The sequence below is a fragment of the Euleptes europaea genome, chromosome 4 (assembly GCF_029931775.1).
Source record: "Euleptes europaea isolate rEulEur1 chromosome 4, rEulEur1.hap1, whole genome shotgun sequence".
NCBI classification, from domain to species: domain Eukaryota; kingdom Metazoa; phylum Chordata; class Lepidosauria; order Squamata; family Sphaerodactylidae; genus Euleptes; species Euleptes europaea.
In genome coordinates this window covers 189919-202778 of record NC_079315.1, presented here as the reverse complement: position 1 = coordinate 202778, position 12860 = coordinate 189919, and the positions used below count along the sequence as shown (strand labels likewise).

Genomic DNA, 12860 nt, shown 5'->3' with positions numbered 1-12860 from the left:
TCTTTCATTAGTGAGCAAAAAGGGTTCCTTTTCTCCCTTCAGGATTTCCTTCTTGTTGCAAGGTGTGAGGAAGGGCATAGTCTGTTTGTCTCTGCTTCCTGAGGCAGCCATTTTAGATTTTGCTGTGCCTGCTTTAGAAGCCATTTTGGGGTGGCGCTCACCACCCCCTCTCAAAATCCCAAAAGTGCACGCAGCCTCCAAAAAGTTGGGGGGGCTGCCCTGGAACATTATTTTCCTGGCCTGCAAAGAACATGAAACTGGAGATGTTCCCTGAAATATGTGTTGGGCCCAGGGTGAGTTCAGACAGTCCCACGCATGTCAGGGCAGCCATGAAGTACAAACCGACCTCGGACAGCAAGAGCCCCGGAATAAAAAGCCCTGTGGGGGCTCTCAACCGATGTTGAGATTGTAGGGAGGTCGCTCGGCGATGGGACTGACGGTAGGCAGAGAGAATCCCTCGCCTGTCTCATGAGCCCCCAGAGGCAATCTTGAAGCCTGTTGAACAGCAGCACGCCTGGGGCTTTAGAGTCTCGTGTCTTATAGTCTTCTATACTAAACACCTTTTGGGTGTTTGATAGTAAAGATCTGATAAATACTGAAAACAAATAAATAGGACTTTGGAGCACCTGAGGAAGGTGCATAATCTGCAAGGATTTCAAGACACGCTTGAGCAGCATCTCCATTTTGTGTAACTTCAGTGCCGTCTACAGCGCAGGGCCCTCTCGCTCAGCCCTTCCTTAGTCCGGAAAGTCTCCTTCAAGACTTTAGACCATCAAGATTTTAAGAACCACTTTCTGGTGTGTGGAGATATCCTTTTTTCCTGCTTAGAAGACACTCTCAGCGGCCCCATAACCTTGAAGAAGGCAGGGTGGGGGTGGGGACTCTGGGTCAAGTCTGTTCATCACAGGCTGTGAAAAGGACCTTTGGGAAACCTTTCTGAGGATCATCACAGACATTGGCTTGGGAGGGGCTTTCTCATCAGTTTGTCCCTCAAGGAGGCCTGTCTTCATTCTGCCCGGACACCTGACTGTCCTAAGCACAGAGGTCTCCTTCACAGTTCTACCTTTGCGTCTCGTGACCTGCTCTGCTCTGCTCCTAGAGGGGTTTGAGAGCCTGCCAAAATCCCAAAGATTTCCAGAAAGGTACAGACCTCTCTGATGATGACTCTCCCTGGAAATTCCTTGTCTCCTCTCTCATTTCTGGGAATCCCTCCTCTGTCCAAGTTTAGTAAAAGTATCCTTGTTGGAGGAAGCCTTGTGCAGCAAGCGCATGGATCAGGCATCAGTCGCTCTTGGGAAAGATGGTTTCCAGCATTGACACAACAGAAGTAGGCACAGCTCCAGCTTCACATTTTCAGAACTTACCTCCTTCTCAACAGAAAGTAGCCTAATCCAGCAACTCCCGTCTGGTTTTCATAGCACACCACTTGCAGGCCACCCATCGCATGGAGGGCGCCTGGAAGGCATTTGCAAGCTTTTTGACCCGTGGAAACACGCGTGGGGGGGGGTACCCAAGGGTGCGCGTGTTGTTGATATTTGCCTGCTTCCCGCAGCTCAGCCTGGTGTGGGGACTCGGCTGTGGGCTGGATGGGAAACTTCCAGCTGAGGGTTGTACAGGAGCATGCTCAGAGGATTCGCAGTCAGAGTTACTTGTCAGTTTGTCTTCCCCCTCTATCTCTCTCTGGCTGAACTGACTGGTGGGACTGGTGCTGGTCAGGTCTGTGAAATCAGAAAGGACATTCTGGAGGGTTTATAGTAAAATTACTTGGCTGGATCCAGTGGAAGAGTTCACAGAATGAATTGGTGGAGTGGCTCTTCCCCAGGCTGTCAGCAGAAGACACGGACACATGAAGCTGCTTTTCTCTTGTGTCAGACCCCCCTTGGTCCATCAAGGTCAGTCTTGACTACTCAGACTGGCAGCAGCTCTCCAGGGTCTCAGGCAGAGGAAGTCTTTCCCCTCCCCTGCTGCCTGGTCCTTTTCATTGGAGATGCTGCCAGGGATTGAACCGGAGGCCTTCTGCAATGCCTCCCACTTTCCTTTCACCACTGCAAGCACCCTGCATTGTGGTGCATGTTGCTTCCTGGCAACTTTCAGAGCAAACTGTGGGGCTGCCTGAGGAAGGGAGGAATCTGGGGAAGATCTCCTCCAACCTCTGCTGTGAACTGTTCAGCCGGATCAAAACCCCAGGTGTGCAGAGTATGCAAGTACCAAACAAGTTCTTTTATATGTACAGAATTGTGGTAGTACTCTTGTAGTGAATGTGATTATTGGCCATTTATTAGGTTTTTTCTTTTGATATAAAAAAACCTCTTAGAAATACTTACAGAAAAACACCTCATTTCTGAGAAACTCACATATTACAGTCGTCTAGGTAGAGCTAAACCAGAAGGCTTCCTTTTAACTTGTCATTGCGTGTGCCAAAGATCTTGGTAGGACACCATCATGACTTGAAGAATCTAAAATGCTGTACATCTAATACTGCCTTATGATATTCAGCCCTTGACTGACGTGAAGGTTTATTTCAGTCCTCCAGGGTATTTCGTTCTCAGTCTCTCACCTGCTTTATTTACAGCTGCACACTGATTTTGTAATTTCTGATGCAGACCTTTGCGTTTTCATCATTAATTAAAAAAAACTGGTATCTTTATTGGTTCCAGTTACTTTGATCACATCCTTGTCAAGTGACATATTGTAATGTACCTTGCAAATGTCTGTTTAATTTTTAAAAAATATATAAACAAAAGGGTTTTTAAAAGAATGTTTGGGAAGTGTCGGGCCCCCCGGGGCCACGTTTCTCTTTCTTCGGCAGGGGAGTGCCCTTGTTCTAGCGACTGTATTGGTTCTTTTCCCTGCCTGCCTGCCCAGCTCTGTGCTCGCCCAAGTCGATCTTGGTTCTGTGTTTAACCATCCTATTTTCTGTTCCTTTTGTCAAAAGGAAGTGTCCAATGAGAGGAAAATGGCAGCGGAAGCCGGGCACCGTTCTTCCAGCACCACCTCCCTCACTTTCCCTCACGATTCTCCTCCTGTGTTACCCTTTGATCCCCAGCACTGCTCAGCCCAACTGCAGCACCTCTCCCATGATGCACCAGTGCCTAGCATGGTGGGCAAGACACATAGACAATCAGGTAATGGCTGGCCTCTGTGAGGGGAGACGGGAGGCGCTGTTCCTCCTCCTCCTCTTGTAGCACAGCTCTCTGGGCTGGGCTTGTCTGTGGTCGTGCGGCTGTGGTCCCTTCTGCTATCTGGAGTGATGAATACCCCCCTTCCCCTCCCGGACATCGTCTTGCATATCATGTGACTCAGCCAACCCTTAATATGGGGGGGAGGCATGTGAAATCAGGTGTGTGGTCTGTTTGTTAGAACGGTGGCAATTCAGGACAGCATCCTCTAGAAAGCGGGTGCCTCTCAAGCACCCCAGTCAGTGCATGGGAAGATGCAGGAGGCTCGGCTGTTGAGCCTTTGTTCCGTGACCCACGTTGGTGGATTAATCCTGCCGTAAGCTGAGTGGTGTGTCCAGAGGCCAGCGTGACTCTCCGTTGGTTTGGGCTGCACGAGAGAAGAGTGTTCTTGTTTGTTGGCTTTTTCTTTAGGTACTCAGTCAAGGCCTGTGACGTTTTAGGGGCGGGGGCAGGATGGAGAGTTTGACTCCCTTCCCCGATTTACTCCCTCCCTCCACACCCCTACCCCCACTTACCACCACCACACCCCACCCTCCCACCTCTTGAAGAGACCACCACTGTAGTGGAGGAAGAGTGGGTGCTGGGCCTGTTTTCTTGGGGGGGTGTCGGAACCACTGATCTGCAGGATGCCCCCCCCCCTTTTGCATGCCTGCCTATGTCCTCTTTTTCGAGACATTCAGGAGTTTGTTGGATTTGGGGGAGATGGTCCGTCTCTTGATGTTGCTGAGTGCTTGGGAGACCTCTCGCTCTGGGAATCCATGTTGGCCGCTGAAATACCCGCTAACTGCTTTGCGCAGATCGTAGCGTTGCTGGTGGTGGGGGGCTTTCTGTGTCGATGGCATCTCAAAAGGGGTACGGCTGGAGTCCTGGGCGAGTGCTGGCCTTCCTGGTGTCCCATTCCTGGTCTCTGGTCTTTGCAGCCTGATCCTGCTCGTGTGGACAGAGGCATGGGGGCCCCTCCAGCGGGTGTGGTCAGGGCTGGCTGGTCAGTGTGCTCGGAATTGTAGTGTTAACAGCAGCTGTTCAGTCATTTGATCTGTTACTGTCATCTCAGCTTTCAGAAGTCATCCCTTAAGAACAAAATTCCTTCTTGTAAGTCTTGGACCGTTTGGCACAACCCACCAGCTGTGGCTCCAGTGCAGCTCCGGCGGTTTCCATCCGTTGTCATCTTAGGGAAATGAATGGAGGCCCCACAGCAGCAGTGCCCAGCAGGGTGTGGGAGGTGCCTTTACACTTGCTGTTCGTTGGGCCAGCCGTACTTTTCATATCGACCTGTGCCGCTCCGGTCTTAGTCAATGTTGCTGCATGAAGAAGAAGAGTTGGTTTTTATATGCCAACTTTCTCTACCACTTAAAGGAGACTCAAACCGGCTTACAGTCACCTTCCCTTCCTCTCCCCATAACAGACACACCCTGTGAGGTAGGTGGGGCTGAGAGAGCTGTGACTAGCCCAAGGCCACCCAGCTGGCTTCATGTGGAGGAGTGGGGAAACAAATCCAGTTCACCAGATTAGCCTCCGCCGCTCATGTGGAGGAGTGGGGAATCAAACCCGGTTCTCCAGATCAGAGTCCACCACTCCAAACCACCACTCTTAACCACTACTGAAGAGAAGGTTTGTTCCGTGATGCTCTGCAGTCTTGATGGCTGAAGACAGTGGACACTCCAAGAAGAGAGGGCCCCCAGTGCCCTGCTTTTGAGTCCTGCATTGTTGCTTCAGTATTTGCCCCTCTCGGCCTTTCGCTGCTCCCCACAACCGTCAGGTTTCAGCCTGTAGGATCTGCAGCAGCTGGTCCACCCCCTGCTTCAGCAGCACTGACCGCTGGCGGCCTTAGGGTTAGCCCTAAATGCCGCTGACCCATTTCCCCCAAAATACACTTTGCAAAGCAGCTGGGTGAGTCTTCGGCCTTGCCGAACTGTGTAGCACCGGTCAGGACGAGTGTGTGCGGCCTGTGAAAGCTGAAATGGCTGTGATTTGTTTTTTAGGCATGGCAGAGTGAATGCATAGGGACGGGGTGTGTGTGCCTCGATCGCCTTCCCCATCATAGCAGTCCAAGTAGCAGCCGCAATTCTGCCTTGATGGCCTGCGACTGCAGCTCGGTTGACATCTTGGTCCATGGCGCTTTATTAGAGCTGAGCAGAGATGATTACAAGAAGATTGTCCAAGGGGGCACTTATTTGGGACAAGGGGGTGTCATTTTGATGGATTGTGCCCTTCCTAGAGACAAGAAACCCAAACCATGGCTGAGCGTTATCGACCAGCACTAACTGGAGGGCAGCGGATGTTCAAAGTGCTGATCCGTCTTGGCTTTGGCGTGTGCAGAGTCCTACCCTGGGGACTGGCTTAAGTGACTTTGTGCAGGGCCTTTTCCCTTACATGTGTGCTGCCCCTGCCCTTTCCCAGGTATGCCCTGGCATGGAGTAATGTGTGAACCAGCAGGCAGAGGCTAGTCAGGCACAGTGCCTGTGTTCATGGCCCTGTAAGTAATAGTCTTGGACCGCTTTTGGCAATGGTGAGAGAACCAATATGAGCTTTGGTGGTAAGAACACGAGAACGTCAGAAAGGCCCTGCTGGATCAGACCCAGGCCCGTCAAGTCCAGCAGTCTGTTCACACAGTGGCCAACCAGGTGCCTCCAGGAAGCCCACAAACAAGACAGCTGCAGCAGCATTTATCCTGCCCGTGTTCTTATGCACCTAATATAATAGGCATGCTCCTCTGAACCTGTAGACTGAATAGGTATGCATCATGAGGATGGTGTTTCATCCTCAGGTTCTCAGGTGCCTTTGTGAGTAACTTCCTAGATACACCATTGGCAATCTGTTACTTTCATTATGCAGCTTTAGGAGAAGAAAATGCTATATTTATTTGTGTTCCCTTTTCTTTTTCTCAGGAAGTCAGAAGAACATCCCACAAATTCTGGCTGTGCTTGACAGGAGTGAAACATTCCAAGGTGAAGACCACCCAAGTGCGGCCTTGAGTGGCGGGACCCCCCCCTCCAGACAGCAGGCCCCCCCTGCTCAGGGGCCAAGGCCTCTCCCCAGCCAGCATCCAAGCAGGCAAGAAGCATCCAGCGCCTCCGGCCCCTGGCTGCAGACGAGTCTCACTGCCAGACAAACAGCAACACTGCCAAACAAACGGACTGTCTGCTGGTCTCATCCTGCCCAGCCAGAGAAGGGATCGCAAGACCATTTCTTCCCGCTGCCTTTACAACAAGGAAACCAGACGTTTTACATCGCGAACTGCCGGCCCCCGCTGGGCATGGGCTGCAGTCCCTTGAGAATAGGGCGTGAGCCTCACAGGGACATGGCTGGGGTCGAGGCTTGCCCGGTGCCTCCCCCCCAGGCCAAGGCTCCGGGCCCAAGGAGGGTGGACATGCCCCCGGATGAAGACTGGCGGCAGAACAGCTACGTCCCTCAGCCTGGAGCCCGGCGGATGTTGCCCGTGCACATGACGGGCCTCACTTACTCGTCTGCTTCCGAGGCGCACCGGAAGATGCTGGTCCGAGCAGCTGCTGCTGCCCCTGTGCCCAGTGGTGGCTGGTAAAGCCGCGGCCTCAGACAGCTCTCGCACGAAACGGGCGGTCTGACTGGCGGCTGCTGAAATGCAGCTGAACCCGACAGAGGGTTGGGTTCTTCTCCCCCCACCCCGTTAGTGTCTGTGCCAATCTTGTCTTAAAAAGTAGCTATACAGTAAGTGAAAGCGAATTGCTCTGTGTTTCTGTATTGCTCAATCACTGTTGTGGGGTGGGGGTGGGGGATGCGTCCGGTGACTCCGTTCTCGGGTTCTCTCCACGGGTACGTCTTGCTGGCCAGAGAGCCAGACCAGCATCCAGGCTGGAAACGGAATCTGCTGAGGTTCGGCAACAGACCGTCTCTTTGGGGACCACCTTCCATGCGAGGCAGCCCACGGGCTGACCTGCTGTTTGGTTCTGAGTGGTTCTCTGTTAGACGGGGATGGGGTGGGGAGGCAGAGGGAGCTCTCGAGGCTTCCCCACGTTTAAAAAAGGGAGTGGCGGGATTTGCGAGTTCATGAGGCAGGCGCCTGTCCAACACGGAGGACTGCTGTCGGTGGTGCCAGGGAGGAAAGCACTGGGGGGGCATTGCTGAGGCATCCTCCAGGACCTCCCCCCCCCCATGCTCTCCTGGCAAACTAACAGTTGCTTCAGATAGCAAAGACTCTTAAAGCTGCATGCTTAGGGATAACCTTGTAAACACAGAATCACTTTAACTATTTTAGGGTCAAACATACTTGCCTTTGTAAGTATTTTTCAAATAAATCAATCCAATAGTTATATTCATTGAGTGGTGTTTCTCAAATGACAAGTGATCCAGAATCACTGGGGGGGGGTTTTCTCCATGCTCTTTGCCTCTGGGCACATCATTTTTCTCATTTGCCAGCACTAAAGGTTTTATCATTTGGTGTTTATGGTACAGTCTGCACCTAGAGTGACTGGGAAGAAATGCTCTATCCAAATTAATTTTTTTGGGCTATGACAGAGTTTACACCAACATTAAACATTTTTAACCCCACAAGGAAACTACTACTGAAATCATGCCAAGCAGATTAATAGTAACATGGTATAAGGATGGATTTGGCCTGAACACAGTAGTTTAAACTTTTGTATCTTTGAAGGAAGCAAAATTCGAGAGGGTCAAAGCATATTGCCTCCATGGGGAAGATGTTGCTATTGGGGAGGTAGAGGAGGGAAGAGCTGAGAGTAAAGAGAAATATAATTTTGTGGGATGAAGGCAATATGGAATTTAGGAGGGCTTGGGAAACCATGTTCAGAGCCAGGGAGTGAAAAGAACCTTAAGTGGGAGGAAACATTGAACCTTCGTATGACATGTGAGGAAATCCCTGAACCACTGGACTGATTCAGGACTTGGCCGTGGATCCTGCGGCGGTATTTTGCTGGCGAAGCAGCAGCTCCTCGGTTGGAGCAGGTTTTCCATCCGTGGAGGAGGGGAGTGCAATTTTTACCAATTCTCTCCCCTGGCTACTCACTCTGTTTGCTCCCCAGAGTGTTTGTGGGGGTCCATAAGAACGCAAAATGGTTTTTGAGAAACCTGCCCTAGGACTGGAATGACCGTCGCCAGAGTGGAAAGATGGCTGCGGGGGGCAGCATAAGTGTCCTCGGACTGGAATGAAAACCCCCAACGTGGAATAACTGTCCCAGGGAGTGACTGAGGTGTTCAGCGACTGGGCCTGGAATTGGCAGTCCGGGACTGGAATGACAGCCCCACGGGTGGAATGACGGTCTCCAGGAGTAGCATTTTGGGACTGGAATGACAGGACACTTCTGCTATGCCCAGGGGCTGTTATTTCAGTCCCAGAATTCTTCTACCCCCAGGGGCAGTCATCCTAGGCCCAGAGCAGTTTATCTGGTTCCAGGGGCTGTTGTTCTAGGCCCAGGGCAGGCCTCTTTCTCTCTCTCTCAACCCATTCTACATTTGGGTTGCAGCTTTTGTTTCCTACCCTGTATTCCAGAGGAGCCCCACGCAAGTCATCGGGCATTCCTGGCTCCCATTATCTCCACTGGGCCTTCAGGCATCTCTCATTGTTGCCAGGGGGCATACCTTTGCCATTTGTTTTAGAACATCCCAGCTGCTTGGACCGTAACCCCCCCCCCCACACACACACACACCTGAGTTAGGCAAGTTTAGCTGTTGCTTTGAACCCCCTCCCCTAATTTTCCCCAGGGAGTCTGGTTGGCCGCAGCCTTCTGAATAGCTTTGGGCTTTGGACACGATACACTCCACTTCATTTTGAACGATAACTCCGTCTCTCCCAACAATGGTGGATGACTCTCTGCAATGGGTAAGCATGGTATGTACGCAAACTAGAACATTATATACTGCGTTAGAGGCTTTAAGAGGAAAAAAGTAGGCACCCCATTCATAAATGACCACTTGAAACAGAGGGTGGGGGGGGCATATGGCCACAGGATGGCAGCGCTGCCATGACCGGGAGCCAGAAATCCAGCCGCGGGGAAGGAAATGAGGTCCACTGGATTCAGATCTGGGCTTGGCTATCAATGCTGTGCCGGCCTTTGGTGAATTTCAGCCTTTGTGTGTCACAGTGGCAAATATGATCCTGTTTGGCCGTACAGGATATCGTGAGGATTGATTAGATGTCAACTCTGAGTGTTTGCTTGCACCTGCCTCGGCCAGAAGAAGCCTGCTCCTAAGATGAATTGCTCAGAGAAAACACTCCCCCCCCCACCACCACCACACACGCACTCCTTCTGTGAACGTTTCTCTTCCACCCCTCTGCTGCTGCTGTTTCTGGGCCATGTGTCGTGGAGGTGGCAGAAGGCCAGGGAGGGTGATGCTGCCAGCGGGCGCAGGGATGGTCCTGGCTAGGCCAGGCTGCCGGTTGCCCTCTAACGCGGGTGCCTTTTTGCAGTTCTGCCCTGACCCCTCTTCCCCCAAATCATCACAAGGAAGCCCCCAGCAAATCCTGAACACGGCCCACTCGTGGCTCAGACCACGTTACTAGACGTCTATGCTTGGACATGACTGAAACAGACCTGTATCAAAATGGCTCATGCTACTTCTACACCATTTAGTAAACACCTTTCCTATGAACTAGAAAACTTTTCTGCATGTCCCCCACCCCACCCCACCGCACTGGTTCTGGTGCCATATTGCTTCAGGTTAGCCTCAGATTTCCAAATGCATGTTTGTGCCTTTAGTTTTTGCTCTCTTTTTTAAATTCCCCGGGGGGGGGGGGGGTTTCAAGCTCTTTCGAGCCCATTTTTACCCCGATCTTTTTCTGGAAGCCAATCCTGAGTTGCCTTTTCCTTATACGTGAGGTTCCTGTCAGTTTTGTCCTGCCCGCTCCAACCCGCCTCTAGCCCACTTTTGAAGGCCTGGGCTGTTGGCCTCATCAAACCAATGCCCCCCCCCACCCCCCCCCCCGGCAAGGCACTCAAGCGTCGCAGCATCAACCGGCCAGTAGATAGAACGACGGGCTGAGGCACCCGGCTTCATTCTTGCCTTCCCTGGCCGAGCGCGGCCCTTTTCACGAAGGAGACCTTCGGGACGGAGGAGGCTCGAGTCGGAGCTTTTTTTAAGGAAACAAATGCTTGGGGTCCGGAGCCCCCCCCCCCCGCCCCCCCCCGCCCCGCCCCGGCCAGCCGGGCGGCGCCACAGCAGCTGCACGTTCGAGCGCCGGCTTGGAAAAAGGCAGCCGCGGTATGGAGGAGCGTCTGCAAAATACCCCGGCGGGGGGGTGCGGGGGTGGGGGGTGCAATGACGCCACCGATGACCCCCGCCCGCCCGCCCGCCCGCCCGCCCGCCGGCCCGCGAAAATCCCGATTCTTTAAGTCGCGTGCAGAAAACAGACGGAGTCTTTCAACTGTGGACATGGGAAGACCCCCGACCCCCCCCACTCCCCCCCCGCCCCAGGCAGATCCGCTCCCAAGGAAGCCCGGAGCGTTTTTCTTTTGGGGGGGGGGAGAGAGAGAGAGAGAGAGAGAGAGAAGCGCCCAGGGTGACCCGAGAGGCCCCCCCAGTTCGTATCAAAGCCTGACTGCGGGGGGCGGGGGGGGCGTTTCTACTTGCCACAGTGGGGGGGGGGGACTCTCCGTTTCATGGCGCTTCAGCGGCCCCCCCCCGGGCCGCCAGGGGGGGAGGGGGCGGGGGCGTCCCTGCTCTCTCGCCCCGCGGAGGCCGTGGGGGGGAGGGGCGGCGGTGGGCGGGGCTTCGCGGCCGCCTCCTGGGGCGGGGCCGCTCTCTCCGCTCCTCCCTCTCGTCTGCTCTCCTCTCTGGCGGGCGGCGGCCTCGGACGCCCCCTGGCGGCGGCGGGGGCGCGCGGTGCATGCCGGTCCCCCCTGGCCCAGGCCGCCGCTCCGCCGCCATGTTGCCGCTGCGGGCCCCGGATGCCGGCGGCCGCGTCCCCTAGGCCGGAGCCCCCCCCCCACCGCCATGTCAGGCCCGGAGGGGACGCGGCCGCCGGTGGGGGGCCCCCCCGCCACGCCCCCCCCGCCGCCCCCCCCGCCCCTGCCGCCGCCGCCGCCCCCCCCCGGCACTCGCCAGCGGGCCGTCAAGGGTGAGTCCAGCCAGGCCGCCTCGGGGCCCCCCCGACCCCCCCCCCGCGGGCTGCTTGAAAAAGTCCCACAACAGCCCTTCGAGGTGGGCCGCCTTTCGGAGGGGAGGGGGCTGGCGCTCCCGGCTCAGGGCCCCCCACCACCACTCCCCACCCTGAGGAGGGAGGGTCTTCGCCGCCGCCACTCCCCCCCCATTCCTCGCTGGTGGGGAGGGGGGCCCCTCTGCAGCGGGGGCTCCGGGCCGAGGGCGCGCCCCCCTGTCCGGGGGGGGCCTTTTGGACACCCCCCCAGGAAGAAGATGCGCCCACGTGGTGGCGGAGGGGGGTGGGGTGGGGAGTCAGGTGGCCCCCCCTGGGATGGAGGAGCAGCCCGGCCCCCTCCCCCTCCCATGCCTTCTCTTGCCCCCCCCCCGCTCCCCATCCAGCAGGACTGACCAGGCTCCCCACCTACACCCACACCCCTTGTGCGGAGGGCGCTTTTCGTAGAGCCCCAGAGTGGGAAAGGGGACCACCAGGGCCATCTAGTCCACCCCCCCCCTGCACAATGCAGGAAACTCACAACTACCTCCCCCCCCCAACGCCCACAGTGCCCAGAAGAGGGCCAAGATGCCCCTCCCTCTCATCATCTGCCTAAGGTCACAGAAACAGCATTGCTGACAGGTGGCCATCTAGCCTCTGCTTCAAAAACTCCAGGGAAGGGAGAGCCCCCCACCACCACCTCCCGAGGAAGCCTGTTCTTCCCTGTTGGTGAGACTCAAGTCCAAGAGAGCAGACCTCCTTGTTTCCTTCTTCACCTTCTGGAAAATGGAGTTGTCAGCAAGACAAGTCAAGAATTTATTAGACCTTTCATTTTTACTGGACTTTGACTTCCAGCAGATATCAGGGTAGTTGAAATCTCCCAAGACCGCTATGTCCCGTCTATTTGAGGTTTTTTTTTTTTTTTAATCTAGGAGTGTCTCATCCAAGTCCTCAACCCGGCTTGGCAGGCTATAACAGACCCCCCCCCCGCTATTATTTCTAACTCTTTTTTTCTTTTTTGCTCCAAGACTCTCAACTGACCTTCCATGCTCAGATTCATGTATTTCCTTTATGTGTTTCCTCACAAGCGTACATATCTTTGACATATAATGATCCTCCCTTCCTTATTGGCCTATTTCTTTTAAGCAAGTTGTACCCCTCAATCCTAATATTGCAGTTGTGAGTCTCATCCTACTAAGCTTCAGTAGTGCCCGTCAGGTCACGGTCCCCTTCCTGTATTAAGACTTCAAGTTTCCTCCTGTTTGTTTCCCAGACTGTGGCTCAAGCGCCGCATATGCAGCCACTCCCTTCCACCCCGTTCCCTGTCCATTTTTGCTACTGTTCACACATGGAGAATCCAGTTCTTTTTCTTTCAGAAACAGCCCTCCCCTTTTGGGATCAAAAGTGCGTTCTTGTTCAGAACTGTTTTTCCTGGCAGAACACTGTGAGTAATTCTGGTAGGTTTCTTTACATTTCAGCCGTCCCTTTCCCTCCCACTCATCGACTGACGTCAGAAGAGGTGTTTGATTCAGATGGAAAGCCTCGAGTTGATATTTTGAAGACTCACCTAGTAAAAGAAGGCCGAGTCGATGAAGAAATTGCACTGAGAATAATCA

General features: G+C 54.3%; 1 protein-coding gene across 1 annotated transcript in view; it reads left to right on the top strand.

The window, feature by feature from the left end:
* Positions 1-6720, top strand: part of USP54 (ubiquitin specific peptidase 54) — a 56263-nt gene extending 49543 nt beyond the window's left edge. The window contains exons 21-22 of the mRNA XM_056848102.1: positions 2936-3125; positions 6068-6720. Of these exons, the coding sequence (XP_056704080.1) occupies positions 2936-3125; positions 6068-6720 (843 nt within the window). The remainder of the gene's footprint in view (positions 1-2935; positions 3126-6067) is intronic.
* Positions 6721-12860: the final 6140 nt, after the last annotated feature.